The sequence below is a fragment of the Temnothorax nylanderi genome, unplaced genomic scaffold (genome assembly GCF_030848795.1).
Source record: "Temnothorax nylanderi isolate EJ_2023f unplaced genomic scaffold, tnyl_v1.0 TNYL_tig0022_pilon, whole genome shotgun sequence".
NCBI lineage: Eukaryota > Metazoa > Arthropoda > Insecta > Hymenoptera > Formicidae > Temnothorax > Temnothorax nylanderi.
Window position 1 is genome coordinate 1132360 of NW_027249084.1, and position 20395 is coordinate 1152754.

General features: G+C 40.2%; 1 protein-coding gene across 2 annotated transcripts; it reads left to right on the plus strand.

Moving 5' to 3' along the window:
* The first annotated feature begins 769 nt into the window (after nt 1-769).
* Nucleotides 770-19374, plus strand: Sxc (O-linked N-acetylglucosamine (GlcNAc) transferase sxc). Of its 2 annotated transcripts, none has more exons than XM_071700483.1 (12): nt 770-1123; nt 5382-5532; nt 5648-5891; nt 6191-6259; nt 10974-11170; nt 14220-14309; nt 14436-14616; nt 14709-15311; nt 15454-15968; nt 16136-16589; nt 16672-17048; nt 17169-19374. In XM_071700483.1, the coding sequence occupies exons 1-12, from the start codon at nt 1006-1008 to the stop codon at nt 17359-17361; spliced, it is 3192 nt and encodes a 1063-aa protein (XP_071556584.1). In that variant the 5' UTR covers nt 770-1005; the 3' UTR covers nt 17362-19374. The 2 variants fall into 2 exon arrangements, with proteins under 2 accessions (XP_071556584.1, XP_071556583.1); XM_071700482.1 differs by lacking the exon at nt 770-1123 and adding an exon at nt 4447-4853.
* Nucleotides 19375-20395: the final 1021 nt, after the last annotated feature.

Below are 20395 nucleotides of genomic sequence, written 5' to 3' on the forward strand. Positions count from 1 at the left end.
GCGGCTCAGTTTCACTTCTATCTCTTTCTATCACGTGCAAAATAATTACAATGCGTAGTCTAATTGGTATGTATAAGTCCGTGAATAAAACCTGGAGCTCCTCGAGTGAGAATTACGGGCACCGTCCGCCATTTACGCTACTACACGGAGAGAATTTTCTCTTAAAATTTACCCTGAAATCATGGTAGTTGTGGGACAACATGTACCACCAAGAATTTTATGTGAGCTATTCTGATTAATATCCACCATAATAAGAAATATTAATATCTATTTCATTAAAATATAAAATATATTTGATTAATTTTACTAAAATATATCTAGGAAATTTCAATAATTTTTAAAAATTTACCAATCTGCATGGTAATTTTTATCACGTTGTTTGTAAAATGTCTTTTGTATATTTTAAAAATTCCTTGGTGTTGCCAAGTTGTCCCAAGTTTGTAGTGAATTTAAGGGTAAAATATAACAAAAAATTCTCTCCGTGTACGATGCGCTTGTAAAAAAATTGTTCAAATCAGGTTAGTATCTATGCAATTTATCAATACAGAAAGGAATTTAATTATCATATGCTCATAGGCCGCACCTCGTTTTACATCCTACTTTATTTCCGTGCGCGCGTTTCTTCCCTCTCTTCCCCTCGATATTCCATAAACTCGACTCGACGAGGTCGATTCCCGCGCGGACGCCAATTTTGAATGTTCCCTCTCTTTCCCTCTCCGACGGAAAGCGCCGGAGACGGCCGAGCGTGACTCGAGTTTCCGGCGCTCGCTCGCGAGGCGGATTCATGATGGCGCGCGCGTGAAAATCGTGCTAGCAATGCGTATCGAGCGTATCGGCCGTTTGACGTAAGTGCCATTAGTTTTGTCTCAAAGTCTCCCAGAAGACGCGCGGTCCTCCTCCCCCGCGAGGATCCTCGAATTCGTTGCAACGAGCGGAACGCCAATTCCGGAGTCGCGCTCCACGATAGCTCGCGTCTTCGTCCCGTCGTCGGGGCCCCTCGCAGCCATGCAGGCTCAGCAGCAACCGCCGCAGCCGCAGCAGCAGCAGCAGCAGGGCCATCAGCAGATCGCGGGCACCAGCGTGATATTGAAGATGAACGAGATCCAGCAGCTGACCACCGCCGGTACGTCCGAGCCTTTTTTTCTTTTTGCTCTTTCCGAAATACGAATACGTTGCCAATGGGCAGCTCCGTCCTTTTGACCTGCGCTTGTCCCGCCTTTGTCATCTCTTTACACTTGTTCGCTCTTTTATTCTTTTCCATGGCCGCGGAGAACGACGTGTGAAGGCACAGGATGCCCACGATGCTGCTCCGAGCAGCGGCAATTTTTACATTTTTCCTCCGTCCGAAGCTTGAGTGTGTTAACGTGCTTTATTTTCAGTGTATACCCGAGATTCGCGTGGTGTAAGAAGTGCAGCAAATGTTTTATTTCTACCGAGAAGTAGATTAATTTTAATCGCGGTTTAACTTGCGTTTTATCTTCTTCTGAGAAATATGAATTAAGAGGAAGGTAAAGAGTAAGTTAAACCGAGATTAAAGTTAATCTACGTTAACAGAAGAACACGAGAGAAATAAATATATATATAAAAACGGTGCGATACGAGCGCGTGCATCAAGCGAATCGAGCAAGCATATGCGTATGTATATGTACATACATGAGGCATCTCACTCACGACCTTAATTTCAACGATAGACTGTCCGACCAATTAGAAATTGATTTTTCTGGAGTAAAACTGCTGAGATCTGTCATTTCTAACAACTTTATATTTTCAACGTTATATGTCGTTTCTCGATTATACATCAGTACTCGGTCTTGAAATTTTATTAAAGTCCATTTGACATTAACTAAAAAATTTAGAGACAATTATTTCGCGAAAACTTTTTTTTAGTTGCTTATCGCTTGGAAAAATTCAGACTATTGGATCTTGATATTTTTGAGAAGGAAGTTTAGATTTCACGTTTATCAATGAATCTATTATTGAAATTAAAATCAAGATATGTACACATATGCGTGCGCTGCGTGCAGAAAATGTAAGAAAAAGTGCAGGTAAAATGTGCTATTAGCTATTGGAAGCAGTTTGGAAAAACTAATGAATCTAATGTTTCTTCAATCTTTATCTTAAACAGTACGATAACAGTATGGCCATCACTGATATTTAGAGAAAGAGATCAACCTATCATTTGATCGAAGAGGATTTGAGTGAAGATAAAACTAATACTATTGAAAAATTACACATTGCGGACGTCATGTTGGATGAGAACGTTTGAGCTTCCAAATTTGTCCCGGTCTGGAATAAATATCTTCGTCGAAATAAGTGTAATTTACGAAATGTAAACTACATTTACGTTAAATCTCACTCCGACATTTTGCGTTTGTTGCAATGCGAAATGTAACGACAAAGTCCATATGCGGATTGTAGCTTTCAATTTTACATACTACAGCTGATAACTTTAAGTAAGGAAAAATAGAAATAATATTTAATGCATTCAAATCCGAGACAAGTGTATACCAAGTTTTTTTTCCCCGAAATATGAATTAAATATCATTCCGAGATAGATGATTTATGTCGTATTTTTAGCGCGATATTCAGACGCTGAAGTAACAACGATCTCTCCATAAAAATCTTTCGTTGTAAATCCCAATTCTGTTCGAATTGATCTCTGTTACTAAGTCACATTTTTCTAATTACATTAAATGATGTATAATGTTACTTTCTACTTCGGTATTTATGGATTTTACTCCTCTTGCGGGAGAAAAATGGAGTTTTCAGTCAGTTAAAACAATTTTATTTCGACCCAAACATCGACAACGTGTACGATTGGGACAAAAGTATTTTCTTCTCGGTTTTTTTTCCATAAATTCACCGGCATCGGCGTTGTCGGTAAAGCTTTCCTACCCCTCCCCCAATAGCGGATATCTCCCCTCTTCGCTTCTTCCCCTTTCGTTGAACTGCGTTGAACGCGACAATGGAATATTCCACTGGGTGCCTATTCCATCTGCCTTCTGCACTGAGAGGGGGAGATCTCCCTTCTCTCTCTCTCTCTCCTTCCTTTTTCGTTGCGATAACTTCTCCTGCCTCGGTCTCCCAGAGCACAGGAGCGTGTATAGCGATTGGCAGCAACACGACGATACGAATGTTATTTTCACTTCCAAATGATCCAGGTTGAAACTTAAATTTTTCATCGTGCGGTTTTAATTAAAAAGAGCAGTCATTAAGCATCGTGATAGCTTCGATGTCACATTTTTATATCTAGAGAGAGACGTCAATAAACGAATTGTCCGCATTATGACAACAGATTGGCAGCAGATTTGTTCAGATACCGCAACAGACTCGGTATCACTTGGGTCCGCATTGAATTTGTGATTCGCCGGCAGAGCCTGCCAATAGATTCGACAGCAGATCAATCGTCGGTGAGAACCGAACAGAATCTGTCGCTTCGCGAACGTTTAAATGGAATGCATCATTTAAATGGTTACGAAACAGCAGATTCTCGTCAGTTCCCGCAATCGATATGCCATTACATTCTGTTAGCTGAGTCTTGTCACATTTTTGCTGGCATTCTATCGACAAAATTTGTAGTAGACACTCTTAAAATCTGTTCCTGACAGATTTGGCTTGGGGTTCGCTGCAAATCCAAGTGTGTTATTTTTAAAAATGACACATTTGAAACTTTTTCACATGTTGAGTTATGTCTTGCGTGTTAAATTACGTCATTTAACACGTTTAATTGTATCAAATTAGACGTTAATACGTTCAATCGTGTTAAATGACGTGATTTAAAACGGCAAGAGGATTTGCAGTGTGTTGTTACGTTTTCAAGATGATAATGTTACATCTACACGTGCGGTTATCTCGGAAATTAATGACCAAAAGATGTATGAGATTAAACTCGCTCTGTTTTGGAGGAAACGTTTTTATGATGGGCGAGGGTTAACTCCATTTTTGAAAATGGAGTACGATTCTTCATTCTCCCAGTCGTTCTTTTCACCCAACCATCACAGTGCGGCGATAAAAATCGATTTTGCATTTAACAAACTTTAGCAATTTTAGCTATTATAAATTAAATTACTTGTGTAATTAATTTTATAACTTTAATTTAGTTATATAACTACATGGTTTAGAATAATCAACTTTTTTTTCAAACGCGAGAAAACATAGCGTGGTTTTTCTTTCTGCAAAGAAAAGTGAGTTTTCTGAAACGACAACGAAGACATCCACGATGCGCGACAGCATGTCGATACGCCCCTGAAGTTTCCCCTCGCCGCTCCACCGTTCTTTTCGTTCCAATCTGACGCGTCAGTCCGCTGTAGCGCCGACCAATCGGCTCGTCCGTTTCGCCGCCTGCATTCCTGCGAGCAGGGAGGGAGAGGGTAGAGGGTGAAGAGGGTGAATTAGGCAGAGCGTATGTGTATGTATATGTACACGAAGGTGTAGCGTGGTGTAGCGGAGCTCGAGGCATCGAGGCGACGCGTAAGCGAGTTGGAGAGATTCACGTTTCACGCCGCTCCGGAACCATTTTCCGCGATATCTGCCGGGGCTTCGAAGCCGGGCTGAGGCGCGTGCAGGCGAACAAGTTGGCCGCGAGTTTCCGCGCGAAAAGGAAAAAAAAAAGGGGAACTCTCCGTATTTACATCGCGAACACTCGCCGCCGGTCTCGAAGATGAGCGTGCACGTCGCGGAGAAAAAGGGCAGCGCGCTGAAGGGCTCCAACGCGCTGATCGCGACTATGGAGAACGAGGACGGCGACTGGCAGACCGGGCAGAACCTCCTGCTGGTCACCCAGGACGCCCAGGGCAAGGATATCATCAACCTGACCGACAATCAGACCATCAACGTGGCTGTGGATACCTATTGTTCGTACACTTCCTGGATATTTCTCTGTCTCTCGTCAAGGGCGTTTCGACGGGGTTGCGAGGGGCGACTGGCCCGATCCTGGGTGTCGCGTTTTGTAGTCGAATGCAAATTGAATTTAAATTTTCGATCGATAGCGCACATGATGCAAATCCGCTTGACGTTGATTCGATACCTTTGTTCCCTGCCATATTTTTTTACCATGATATTTTGAGCGCGGAGAGGGGAGATTATAATTCTCTTTGTTTGGTCCCTCGTTTCCAGGAACGTGAAACGAGCATTCTTTACATAAAACTAAGTCTTATGTACACTTTTTTATTGCTGTAGGATTTTTACAGTGAAACTCGCTTATCGCGAAACAACGGAAACATTTTCTACAATTTGCTATTGGATTCTATTATGGTATTGAATAGAAAGTGAATAAAAGATACTGCGCACTAGGGAAATATCTGATTTCTTTGACAAACTTGAGCCAGATATTGATCCAAGTACTCCAAGTACCTCACGCATTGTCTCGATTCTTGTTTCAGGGTTGCTAGAACTTGCCCACAGGGAATATCAGGCGGGCGATTACGAGAACGCTGAAAGACATTGCATGCAGTTATGGCGACAGGAGACAAACAATACCGGCGTCCTTCTCTTACTTTCCTCCATACATTTCCAATGTAGGAGATTAGAGAAGTAAGTAACTTTTTATCTTTTATAGATGTATTACATTACAGAGATGGGTATACATTTTTATTAACTATTGTGTTTTTCGGCATATAGTATAAAGTCATGATTTTGCACATTCTAGATCTGCACATTATAGCAGCTTAGCGATAAAGCAAAACCCATTGCTGGCGGAGGCGTATAGCAATTTGGGAAATGTATATAAAGAGCGCGGGCAGCTACCGGAAGCGCTGGAGAATTACCGTCATGCTGTCAGGCTGAAACCCGACTTCATCGATGGTTACATCAACTTGGCCGCGGCACTCGTGGCGGCTGGTGACATGGAACAAGCCGTTCAAGCATATGTCACCGCGCTACAATACAATCCCGTGAGAAAATCGACATTACGAACATATTTATACAGTTTAACTATTACTTAAATATATAAAACAGAGCATCTGAATGGCTTTTTAGAAATGGCTGCAAAAAATGAAGTTCTTGCTTGCAAGATAAAGTCGCTTTGCTCTTTATGTGGTAAAGCTATTACGCTAATAAGATTTATTTCTCGTTCTTTATGCAAAACTTATCGGTTTAGCGAAGCAAAAAATATTTCATTATATAAAATATCTTTTATTTTGAATGAGATACAAGTTATGCGGATATAATTTACATATTTTGCCTGTTCCAGGACCTTTATTGCGTGCGGAGTGATCTTGGTAATCTTTTGAAAGCATTAGCAAGACTTGATGAAGCCAAGGTATGTTTTAGAATCATTCTATTAGCTAATAAATTAATCCAACGTGTTACGCACATGTTCGCGAGCGTCTTTACTTCGATCAAGCTACAGACGGCGGAACCGTCGAGTAAGGAATAGAGCACGTTACGCTTCTTGAATTAACAGATTGCCACAGAAGTCTCTTTAACTTTAAAAAGAGATTTACCTATCCCATCCTGAAAATTATATTACCTTTTCCCGAATCCTAGAAATAACGGAAAATAATAATTAATTCTGTGAGCATTTCTGAATCAAGGAGAGAAGAGAGAAATTTACTTTATTTCATTGTACAATATCTTTTGTTCTAATTAGCAAATGTTCCGCCATCCTTGAGTCTTCATTGACATTTCTTGACCGAGTACAAATGCATCGCGCGTATGTGCACGAGCTACAGCGTTTAGTTCTCCGCGAAATGAGCGGACCGAACGAAATTTGTTCGCGCCGTTACCACGAGAAGCTTTCAGTCCTTGCCAAGCAAAACTTGCAAGCGCGATGCACGATCTTACGTCGCTGAGATTGATTACAGATTGAGCTTCAAGTTCCAAATCTTGTTTGATAGCTATCTCTTATGGATTAAGCAGTATTAATAAATATTAAGTACGTGATTGCGAGCTCTATCAGCAGATTGAAGATCGTGCGCATTCCTTCATCCTACAAAACCGAAAGAACCGCGTTTTATGTCGTGAGCAGAATTCGATTTTTCGGAGCGACATTAAGCGATGGTTTTAACATAAAACCCTAAACAATATAACGACTTCTGATAGACGCGTTTCAACCCGGATGCTTTGCAAAAACTTAACGAATTTTTCTCTCTGTTGAAAGTAATACGTTGTCAAAACAGTTTTGAAGATTCGATCGGATATTCCAAGAGAGAAAAATACGAATCTTAAGTTTTTTTTAAATAATTCTTTTTCTTTTTTCGACTTATTACCGTAACAGATTTTAACAGATTTTTTTTAGAATTAAAAGAATAAAGAAATATTTTATAGTGTTTAGGGGATTATTGTCAATTGTAACTGAAGAGAATATTCTTTCTAGCGTTGCGCGTTTTTTTGCAGCAACACTCAAGTGCGTTTTGACTATTTTGAGGATTCGTAGGGTGTTGCCGCAAATTATAAATTGCTTGCCAGTTCCATCTAAGTGGATTTCAGTTCCGCTGAATTGATACCGATGGTTCTGGCAGCGCGCGAATGTAGCGTATGGGCTGATTTTATCTCTTGTTTGGAATGTGTGAACTTACTGTTACTGCAGCGCACATGCATTACCACGTGCGTGCTTATATGACACTTTCATGTGATGACGGAAAGAGAGAGAGAGAGAGAGAGAGAGAGAGAGAGAGAGAGAGAGAGAGAGAGAGGGCGAGAATCTATGGTGTGTACGGTAGCGCGAGATCACTTGACCATATTAAATTGAATAGAAAATGATTGTGTCGCGTTAAACCAGCAACGCGATAATACTTGGTCACAGCGACGGTCTGTAATGCGGGAAAAGACCACGGAGTTCACGTAATAACGAAGGTAATGTTACTATTATAAAGCTACTTCTCAAGTAATATTAATATGATTGAATAATAAGAAACACGCATGAGATCATTAAACTTACCGGACCTTTATATCTTGGTTTCCGAATCCATGACTATGATCTATCGTTAATCGGTCAAGTGGTCTATTTTTGCAGCGCGGCGCGGCAACGACCGGGTGAGGGTGTATCTATAAATACTATATTCGTTATATACTCTTTTCGTTTGCATCTCCTGATTTCTGGCAAATGGTAAATGTTTCGATGCACGTTTAACAAGTTACGATTTATAGATATGCCCCTACTCGATCCTGAAAATGACAGCAATGAGGAAAGCTTCCCGTTACGCTCCCGCTATTCCTGAGAACTGGCTGGTACGCTCGTTCGTTTCTTGCCGAGCTCCCTCAGCCATCTACTTTGTACCGACAAACGCGAGATAACGTAACGCGACTCTTTCGCACTGTTTTGTTTTCCACGGTAACATTTGATGACCGATAGAATTAATAAAATGTTCGTAAAAAGGAGAGAAATTCGCAGTCCGAGTTAGGCGATCGCGCGAAAAAAAAAAACGGGAAACAGCAGCAGCTGGCTGATGAGTTCGGCGAGGCGTGTCCTTCGCAGGCACGTGAATGATCAAATTCTTTGTGTACACAAATATACAGAAAAAGTAGAGAAAAAAAGAGATGAGATAAAAGATAAAAGACAAAGATTGAGGCGAAGAGTAATCAGTGAAGAGACATTAACGCAGCTGTCTTATTGTTGTGGATGGGATGATCAACTCTAGGAGGGGATGTGCAGGAGCAGTGTGAGGTTGGTTGGTTACCGTGCCGGTTCCTTCGTCAAAGGGTGAATCTGAATCTGGTTATTCAGTAACACACTGTCTCTCGGTCTAAGTTTATTATGAGAGCTTGCAAGCCGTACCTACCGAGTCAACCTACCGAAGGGTACACTGCAGGTAAAGTAATTCCCACGGCCGGTCTCTAAAAACCCTCCAAATCCCTTTTAACCCGTCCCGTCAACGAGGAAAAAAGATCAGAAATATCCCTCATCCTATCCTGTCGGGTATCGTGAAGTGATTTTACGAAAGATAACCGTTATACGTTGATTATTCTTAGATTTACATATAACATCCGTATAGCATTATGCGACCGGTTTTTTCTTTTTTTTTTAGTTTGCTTAAATGGACTTTGAGATCTTACGCAAACAAGACTTTTGGATTTATATAATGATATGATATTATTATCTCTGTATCACAATATCATTATTCAGATTCATTGCTTGTCTTATAATAACATTTATATTCTTAAAGTTATTTTTAAAACTGATATACCCTGAATATATATATCTTCGCGTTCGATATATTTATTAATACTAATTTTTGAAATGTTTTAATAGCAAGCAATTTGTTGCGTTTTTTAATTAATTGGTTAATTTTTTCGATATACCTTCTTACTACCTTTTATCGGAAAGTACAGATTATTATAATCGCGATGGACTCAACTCATTTGCATTATATCGCATATTCGGGTACAACAAAATCGCGTATTCTCCAATTCCTTTTTTCCATTCTTTTTTTTCCTCCTTTAATTCCAGGTACTCCGAACCTTACAGAGACCGGTCAACTGTAAATGCCCTCTTATTGTTTAGGTACGGATTATACTCTGTTCAATATTAATGCAGCCCGCCTCTCGGCACGCGCGATGATTGTCCACGCTGTATCCTTAGAATCGTCATCTTGTCGTCGGAAGTCTTTGCGATCGTCCCTCTCTAGAGATCGAAATTGCTTTCTCGTCGATAAGCCTTCCTTTCGTCAATCGCGAGTCCAGAGGAGATTGAGAGTCGACTTGATTTTAGCGTACGACCTTCAGCGTGCGGTCGAGTCCGCCGGACGCATTTCGGGGACTCCACGTGCACCCGAAAGTCGCGCGTTCCCAAGATGACGGCTCTAGCGCGCACCTCGATACCTTTTATTCCCGGACCTACCCCCCGAGTCCCATCCGAGAATGAATTGTTGACCATTCGCGAGGCAACCCTCGTTCATTCTGTTTCCATTCCTTGCCTCTTTCTTGCCCTCGACGAGCACGAGGAGGGTGAACTTCAAGATCGACGGCATTGAGGGACCAAGGAAGAATCCAAAAATCGAATGAATCACGAAGGTGGCAATTATAAAGAACCAACATGGCATGATGTAGCAAGGAAATATTCGTCGGACATTGTTAATTTGCTTTTTTTGCATCTCTAATACACACATATATGTATTAGAGAGATTTCACAGATTTCACAGATATACTTTTGTTTTCAGGAAGATTTATTTATGTAGATCGTAGTAGAAAACTTGATACTTGGCGTGTTAGTGCATAATTTTTTATGTATGGTTTTACACAGGTTTATACTTCTACAGATTTTTGGTTTTACATATTTTTGTTCGGATTATCATTTTCACAGATATCTGCCTGGATTTTTGCTTCCGCTGATCTTTTATTTCATGATACATTAAATCTAGTTAAACATCTTATGATATACTCTTCCGACTTTTTTTATTATCTTTAAACTACTGCACTCGCATCATACAGGATGTTGGAAAATGGTTTAGAATTCAAGGTGTTTACAGTACTCATTAACAAAATTATGTTAATGTACATTAATGAAAAATTCATGCAGGATTAATAACAATTTTTATTAAATATTAAAAAGAAACTTTTGACAAGTCTCCAACAATCTTCCATATTCTTAAAGTCAATGTAATGCTGAAACTTGGAGAAATGATAATCTATCTCGCAAACATAATCATCCGATAACAAAAAGTCATGAAGAGATTTGAGCAGCTCTAAAGTGACATCGAAACTATCCAACGTTTGAAGATAGGGTGGAGAGGCATGGCGAGGAAAGGAAACAGAAGTGATGTAGAGTGGCAAAATATGTTCTTGTTCCTTCGAGATTAACGAGCGGATGAAGGGAGAGAGAAAGGAAGACCGAAAGGGAGAGCGTGTGAAAGAGAGAGAGAGAGAGAAAGAGAGAGAGAGAGAGAGAGAGAGGGAGAGAGAGAGAGAGACAGAGAGAGACAGAGAGAGAGAGAGAGAAGCTGCGGCGCGGCGATGGGAGGTCGGGCATACCGCGCGGCGCGCGTCTCTTTGGGTTCGCGAATAAAGCTTCTGTAAACTGCATTCTGTTTCTCTAGGCCTGCTACTTGAAGGCAATCGAGACGCGACCGGACTTTGCGGTTGCCTGGAGCAATCTCGGCTGCGTGTTCAACGCACAAGGAGAAATATGGTTGGCGATACACCATTTCGAAAAGGCTGTTGCCCTGGATCCCAACTTTTTAGATGCATACATCAATCTTGGGAATGTGTTGAAGGAAGCTAGGATTTTTGACAGGTTTGTTAATTGATAATTTATCAATCATTCTTTTTTTATTTCTTTATTAATACGAGTTGTGTGGTAATCCCAGGTAGTCAAATATGTTGAAAACATGTTTTGCAAGGTGTTTGCTACAAATTTCCTCGACGGAATGCCAACAGAAGTATAACTGAATCGGTTATTATGATAGCAGATTGAACGTAGAGATTAAACAGAATTTGTCGTTTCGTAATCATTAAATGTTACGAAACTCAGATTATGTCAGTAGGTTCTACTGACGGCGGAACACGAACTTAAAACGTACGTAGTTGGTGCCAATCTGCTGTAATATTTTGCTAGAATCTGATGGCTAAACAGGAGCATATTACTAAATACTAATATTTTACTCATTGAGACTGATATTGTGTTAAGAAAGAATTTATTTCAAATAGTAAGTGATATATCAATAGCGAAACTTTCATTTATTAGCAAAATGACAATTTTTTCTATATTTGTATACGTTTACTATACATTCAATGTATACAATATAAAAATTTGAAAATTAAGTGGGACGATTTGGCACAAGTTTAGCGAATAAAACGTACAATTTAAAACGTCTTTCTATCTCATGTTCAAATCCCGTCATCTTCAAATCAATATTTGTCACGAGAATTTAAATGACTTAGATTTGTGAAAAATGATACACGAAGAAATATTACACGCACAGTGTTGATCAACCAACGTCTTGAAATTCTCATCGTCGTCGGTTTTAAAGTCTGTGCGAGATTAAAAGTGGCTTTAGTTATTCCATTGATGTACTATCACGTAAAAATCAATGGCAGTCCAAAGCCATACATTCTGTTGTTTTAAGCAATTTTACTATTACTGTTTTCCCTTTTGACGCGAGTATAGAACACAAAGATATATTCTGTATATTTTTTTATACACTTATATTGGAGTATAAATAGTATTTCTGAGTTGTTGAGATTTTTAATTAAAGAGAAAGGAAATATTGAATGGCAAAATTATATAAGTGGACTTAACATTCGCGTTGCACTTGGAAATAGGCGGGTACGGCGCATGAGCTGTCGAGTCAGCACCGAGGATCGATATTTATGTAACATCCTTTTCAAGTTCATCGTCCTCTGCATTCGAACGAGAATTCGGACAATGCACCGTTTCTCTTCAAATGCAATTTTTAAGCACGGTTAAAGCATCACGCGCGGTTACACTCGTATTCGCATTAGTTTACAGCGGATTTTATCAATGTTCCTCGTACTAAAATGCTCTCAATTTTACAAAGGCTTTACTAGAGATCCACATATCTGCATATTATCACATTTTTATTCTTAATTTCCACATTTTTGCATGTAAATGTGATATGATTGTATAAAACTGCTCCCGTAACACATTTATTTCTTATCCTTCTCTTTAACTAAATCTGATGCCTGTTTGCCTATTGATCGTTAAAATTCGTCGAAAGATGATCAAAGAAATAATAGATATTTTGACGTCTTTTGTAATACTATCTCCTTCCGTCTACGCGGTCGATATTGCCAAATACCACTTTTACATCTAAATATTTTAATCCTTGATTAATATATTAAAATATTTCGTTATCACGGTTGAGATTAAGGCAATCATAGTAGTACAAAGTAATATTTATTTTTGCGCATCTTATTTCTTATTATTTATTTTTTCTTCTTTTCTTATTGGTCTATAATAATATTGTAAGTGAATTCAAATAAAAAACAACTAAAATAAAAGAATCTATAAAATGTAATTGATTGAGAATAATGGATTCGTTAAATGCATTTATCGAGCTCCGAGGGCTCCTCACGCATAAAGTGGGAGAAATTCGAGGACAACTATCGATTCAAAAGCCGCTCCGCCCCCATTGGAGCCCTTCGCCTCCCCGTTGTGGGAGGATACGCGTGCCCGTTCAGCTTTCGTTCGCTCGCTCGCCTCGAGTTAAGCGGCTTTCCTCTGGCTGCTAGCATCTCCCGGAGCTGACCCACCTCCCGGGATCCGCACGACGAAGGATCCGCGCTTGTGTAATTCCTGCTTTAACTCCTGCCGCCTAGATATCTGTGGATCCTAGGATAAGTGAATCCTAAATCCACGTGTGGATCCAGGATCTGCGCAGTTCCGTGCTCTCGTGTGATTTTTATTTCAATTCCTGCGCTTGAATACCAGCGAATCGCAGATCCGCGTATCCAAGGATCCGTACCGATGTACCTTTCGTTTTAACGCGCTCATTAAGAATATTGGTGGGCCCAAATTGGTGAGAGATATAAAACGTGAGAGATATAAAAAATCTTGTATCTTCAAATTCGTTTATTTAGAAAGCTGCGTATTATGCAATTTCTACAATTTAAGAATTGTGCTTGGAAATATCCAAAAAGATTGGATTGGACCAATGTCGGTTGTCGGAAGGACTGTCCGTTTCTAAAAAATCTGTGGCTTCGACATTTTGTGCTTTATAAAAATCCAATGTTCCCGACGCTTTTAAAAATCCTCATTTCCGCGCATCCTGCATGACGTCGTGCTTTTCAAGAAATCCTCCTCCCGAAAATCCTTAGATTCAGGATTCTCTCGCATCCCTGTCTCTAAGGATTTGTTCACCTAACGTGCCGCGCCGTCAAAGATCCTTCCTTCACGCTCGGATCCGTGGCCTCTGGGATCCGCGGATCCAAGACAGCCGGGATGGGGAAGGAATGGACTGCCAGTGCGTGGTCGTCTATACGGTGATCTCGCCCTCGACCACTATCGCGCCCGCGCTCCGCGTTCAAATAGAGGATACTATCGCGCGACCCTCCACCTCTGGATGCGTCTCCTGGATCAGGCGCTTCGTTAAAAGGTTCATCAGACTCGTTTCTGTAGCGCTGGGAGCTATATTAACTAGTTTCTGCAATTATCGATCGAATCGAATAGAAAGAAGGATAATCTTTTCTTTTTATTATAGAGAGAAGTGGGGTTTATTTAATATTATTTAATATTATACCTGACCCCTTTCATAAGCTAAGCCTTTACCGTGAAGAACAATCTGAAATCAACGATCGTTCTTTAATTATCAATTGTGTTACAGAGCTGTAGCTGCATATCTCCGCGCGTTGAACCTCAGCCCTAACAATGCAGTTGTACACGGAAATTTGGCCTGCGTTTATTATGAACAAGGGTGAGTTGATATTTTACGTTTGCATTTACAACGGGAATTTACGATAGATTTAACGTAATTTTAGTCAAACAAACATTTACGGTCTTCCGAGAAAAATAAGTAATAGCAAATCGTGTAATATTGTAGGCTCATCGATCTGGCCATTGATACGTATCGTCGTGCTATTGAATTGCAACCTAATTTTCCTGATGCGTACTGCAATCTGGCGAACGCTCTCAAAGAAAAGGGACAAGTGGTCGAAGCGGAAGAATGTTACAATACCGCCCTCCGGCTTTGTCCCACACACGCGGACTCTCTTAATAACTTGGTACGAAATTATGACATTTTAACTGTAAAAGGATGATTAATGCCGGAAGGATAATTAAATTATGTAGTTTATAAATGAAATGGTTTCTTTAGGCCAACATAAAACGCGAGCAAGGCTACATCGAGGAGGCAACTCGCTTGTATCTTAAAGCCCTGGAAGTATTTCCTGAGTTTGCGGCCGCCCACAGCAATCTCGCCTCTGTCTTGCAGCAGCAAGGCAAACTGAACGAGGCACTGATGCATTATAAGGAAGCAATTCGCATACAACCGACCTTTGCAGATGCTTACTCGAACATGGGAAACACGCTGAAAGAGATGCAGGATATACAAGGCGCTTTACAGTGCTACACTCGGGCCATCCAAATCAATCCGGCCTTCGCTGACGCTCATTCCAATTTGGCATCGATCCACAAGGATTCCGGCAACATTCCCGAAGCGATTCAATCTTACAGAACAGCGTTGAAGTTGAAGCCTGATTTTCCGGACGCTTATTGCAACTTGGCGCACTGTTTGCAAATTGTCTGCGACTGGACCGATTACGAAGCCAGGATGAAGAAGTTGGTGTCCATTGTTGCTGAGCAGTTAGACAAGAACAGGCTGCCCAGTGTGCATCCGCATCATTCCATGCTTTATCCTTTGTCTCACGAGTTTCGGAAAGCTATCGCTGCTCGGCATGCTAATCTTTGCATAGAGAAAGTAAGTCCGCTTACCTAATTCAGTAAATCTTTTTGCAGCAATTACACATTCTATTGAGAATAATTAATATTCTATTCTGTTCACTGTTCCATAAATATTTTGACCATCAATAATTACTTACGAATAAATTTATACGTTGCAGATTCATGTTCTTCACAAACAGCCATACAAATACCCGCGTGCGATGAGCGTCCGATTGAAGATTGGATATGTCTCGTCGGACTTCGGCAATCATCCGACTAGCCACTTGATGCAATCAATACCTGGCTTACACGATCGTGAGAAAGTCGAGATCTTCTGCTATGCGCTTAGCGCGGATGATGGCACGACTTTTCGTGCGAAGATAGCACGAGAGTCCGAACACTTTATCGATCTCTCTCAGATTCCGTGCAACGGCAAGGCCGCCGACCGCATCAATGCTGATGGCATTCACATTCTGGTGAACATGAACGGCTATACGAAAGGCGCCAGAAACGAGATCTTTGCTTTGCGACCAGCGCCGGTACAGGTCATGTGGCTGGGTTATCCTGGTACCTCCGGCGCAAGTTTCATGGACTATCTCATCACGGACGAGGTCACCTCGCCGTTGGAGCTCGCCAGTCAATACAGCGAGAAACTCGCCTACATGCCGCACACTTACTTCATCGGCGATCACAAGTAAGTAAACTTATTCTTCATTTATTTGCGAATTTTTTTAATAAATAAAGATTTTACAAGAACGCAGCTATGAAATTTAAAAATTACATAGCTGTGTTCTTGTAAAATCTTATTTTACAAAAATTGTACAATTTGGCTGTTTATTGAAATTACTTATTTCTTCTTAGGCAAATGTTTCCTCATCTGAAGGAACGTTTAATCTTAACGGACAAGTTGAATCATAAGGGCAAAGTAGCTGACAACGTGGCAGTAATCAATGCCACGGATCTCTCTCCGATGATTGAGAATACTTTGATAAAAGAGATTCGCGAGGTAATTGTGCCAGACGCTAAAAAGCAACCTGTCGAGATCTCGCTCAAAGTTGCCGAGTTACCGACTACCACCCCGATCGAAACGATGATCGCTTCCGGTCAGTGTCAGATGTCCGTCAACGGCGTCGTGTTGCAAAATGGTATGGCCACGACACAGGTGAACAACAAAACTGCCACGGGCGAGGAAGTGCCTCAGAACATTGTGATCACAACCAGGCAGCAATACGGCTTGCCGGAAGATGCTGTCGTTTATTGCAACTTTAATCAGTTATACAAGATTGATCCACTTACTCTTCACATGTGGGCACACGTGAGTAACGACGAAGCAATTTTGTGAAACATTGTACATTTTCACGTACAGCCAAGTTAAATATCCGACCATTTGATTTTAGATATTGAAACACGTGCCAAATTCCGTGCTGTGGCTGCTACGCTTTCCGGCGGTCGGCGAACCCAATCTCCAAGCAACGGCGCAACAATTGGGTCTAACGCCCGGCAGAATCCTATTCAGCAATGTCGCTGCTAAGGAGGAACACGTGAGACGAGGCCAGTTGGCCGACGTATGTCTAGATACGCCACTCTGCAATGGACACACAACCAGTATGGATGTTTTGTGGACCGGAACGCCGGTGGTTACACTACCGGGAGAAACTCTAGCCTCCCGTGTCGCAGCTAGTCAATTAAACACTCTTGGCTGTCCCGAATTGGTAGCGCGAACGCGGCAGGAATATCAAGATATCGCTGTTCGACTGGGTACCGATAGAGAATAGTAAGTATTTCGACATCTGTATGACATTCCTGTTTAGAAATTGTATAAAGTTTTTTTTTTCAATAGAATGTAACACATGAAAGATTGACAACGTAATAAACTTTATCTTTTGTTTTCCAGCTTGAAAGCAACAAGAGTTAAGGTTTGGAAGGCTCGATCAGAAAGCCCACTGTTTAGTTGCAAGCTGTACGCCATGGGCATGGAGATGTTGTATACAAAAATGTGGGAGCGTTACGCGCATGGAGAAAATCCTGATCACGTTTCAGCTGTTGATAATAACGACAGTCAAAAGTCATTGAGCATATCTTCTTAAAACACTCGACAACTTGTGTCACAATTATTTACTCAGCTTCAAGTTTGCGATTAACGATTTCTCTTCCCTGGAAATTTTAGCATTTGCAATCATGGTTAATATATCTATTTCCAATGCGGTCTCATATAAATTTTTGTGTCTCTACTGACTGTTTTGTATAATGAATTCACGGAGCTTAGACTAGACGATAAATATTAATATTTACATTTACACAAGATTTCGTATGATACTCATGTTCTATCCTTTTTTAATGATTTTCTTAATGATATTTGCGCGTTCGATTAACAATTTAATCGCATTTTGTGATAAATTGACGAAATTATGGAAAGCCGATTTGATTCACACCTGTACAAAATTTAAAAAAGTATTGAAAACAGTAGGAATAGGAAGTATTGGTAAATATTCTCTTACCTCTGTAGAGAAACAGTGTTTCTAATCTCATTTTTTATTTATGCTTTTCTGCAAAATAATATCTGAATAAAATTATTGGCAGTGGATTTATCGAATTATCAAAGATAGTTGAGAAAAAAAATCCGAAATTTTGATGCTCTAAGCTCCAAGAATTTTAGGGAATTGTAAAAAAGTTGGATGTCTTGAAAATTAGACATCAAGAACTTTGAAAGAAGTTAATATGCGATTTTTTTTCTAATTTACAATTTTATCGCAAGTTGCATTACTACAAACTGCAATCGAGAATCCACTGTTGCACATTTTGCTTATGTTATTGCAATTACGGCGTGAATTTGACGATGAACGTGCTCTATCGAAATATCCTCGCTTTCTGTAGGCGATCCTTTAACGTGGAGATACTCTGCGCATGTGATTTGCTGAAGAACGCAGGGATACTTAACAAAGATTAGAGTTAATAGAGTTTTTCCCACATACTTTACCGTATCGTTCTCTTTTCGCTATCGCAAAAGTTATAAAGGCTGCAAGCTTTGATCTTCGAGATTTACGACTCTAAAATTTGAAAGTTTGGAGAGACCCTGAGAGACAAAAAGCCAAAAGGAAAAGAGCCAAGGCGTAAAATCTTGTCACTTCAAATTCCAGTAAATCAAGAATAAAAAACGCCAAGAATCCAATAATTCAAACAAAGACTTAAAAGTATCTCCAAATTGAAATATTTTTTCAATCGAGATTTCAAGGACATAAAAATAATAAATTGCTGAAGATCTTGGAGATAAAAGAATCGGAAGAATTTAGAGAGAGAGAAAGAGAATGTAAAAAAAATGGATCTAAAAATTACAGATCTCTAGGAGTTTTTTGGTAGTTGAATGCAGAGGCTGAATATCGAAATAGTTGGGCAGGTAATCGGTATCACATATACTTCTATTTTTCATAAAATGGTAATGTTAAAAGCTTTTAAATATTATATTCGGTATTTGATGTCTAATGTCAGTAATAATCAAGTTTTTATAAGAATAAAAGTGTATACGATACAATCGTTAACGAGTCATTTCGGTATTCATTCTTTGAAATCGGGATCCTCCAAGCGTCCGAAGAACGAGGCGTTTACTTGTCGGCCACGGACAGCGTATAACACAACTGTATTATATCAAACGACTAATTATAATGTTCATGTAAATATTAAGGATAATTGTTAATTATTTACGTTAGTCCAATAGCGGATGTTGTGCGATTTGTGGTACTGACGAAATGTGTAGAGAGATAAGAAAAAAAATATATCGGACTGTAGCAAGAACTGATGTATGTGTAGAGAATAAAAAAAAACGATGAAACGAAACGATCTTTCACAGTTTGTGCGTCGAGCCTGTGACAGTTGAGACATTCGTGTCGACACTTTTAACGTCAGTAGTGCGATGACCTTAACGATAGTCGATCTCGAGCCGTGCCCTCCGAAGGGCAGCGAGTACTAAGGGATTAAATTGCGTTTTTAATGTAATAATCGCTCAAGTATAACTGTATTATATTTTCAATACTTATGCTCCGAATTTAAATATAATCCATCGTTGTATTTAATTAAATTAAATAAATCTGGGTTATGAGAATTGATCACGGCCGGTGAAGTTTATCGTGATTCGAGGCACGCCGTTGGAGAATCGGAATCGCCGAGAGTGGCATTATCGAGGAATGTGCAATAACTTCATTATCCATCGGATGATTTTGCGTTAACACGCCTACCGTCCCGGTAAGCGAAATGTTAGCGGTATGCTGATTCGAGTGGAATATTGCGACGTGACGTGAAAGCGGAAACTAAAGCGAAATCTGTCCGTTTCAGAACCATTTTAATTTTAATAATGGTTCTAACTTAATCTCTGCCATCATATCTTGTTACTATGGAATCTGTTATATCTCTAGCATCTCGTTGACAAAATTTGAAGGGGACTCCTCTTGGCAAAATCTGTTTTACGCCGATTGGCTATTTGGGACACAAAGCACACGTTTTTTTTAGTGAAACTCGTTCCATTCGCTCAACGAAGTGTCGTTTTTTTTCCCCCTAAAATTGCGTTAGCCTTTTGGAGTTTGTTTTTTTGGATTTAAAAGACCCGTGATTTTATGTTGCAATTAAATGCAAAGTTATCGACATTTTTTTCGCAGGAAGGCCATGTTGGAATTGGTATTTTTCTAATGCCGCCAATTTCAGGCAGGTGACGCGCGATCGCAGATCGCATTTCTCTATCGTATTCAATGGCATATCCGCCCACCGTCGCGGCGACTATCAGCGTCGCTCTCGATAGTCGCTATTTGTTAAACGTCGGTTATATACGTGGCAGATAAAAGGCATTGCAATACGGGCGTTTAGATTTCGTTACGTGCGCTTATCGCGCCGCTTGCCCGACGAGTCGTTTCGCGCCTCGAGGCGGTACGCGCTTTTGCGGAACGTGACATCTTAAAATTACGAAGATACTTTTCGTGGAAGAAACATTTCTATCGAAAAGATGAGAGTTACGAGAATCTCAAGACGTCTTATGTTCCGATTTATGATATCTTTGAGATATCGTTTTAAGATGTATCTCTTTGAGGTATCTTAATTTGGAATCGGATGTTCGATCGTAGCGAAGTTAGCGTCAAG

Excerpts from the sequence above, each read along its gene's own strand:
- Sxc (XM_071700482.1), top strand. The coding sequence starts at position 4,661 with ATGAGCGTGCACGTCGCGGAGAAAAAGGGCAGCGCGCTGAAGGGCTCC. Across the intron at positions 5,533-5,647 it reads CAATGTAGGAGATTAGAGAA|ATCTGCACATTATAGCAGCT; the intron begins GTAAGTAACTTT and ends TGCACATTCTAG. Across the intron at positions 17,049-17,168 it reads CTGGGTACCGATAGAGAATA|CTTGAAAGCAACAAGAGTTA; the intron begins GTAAGTATTTCG and ends TTTGTTTTCCAG.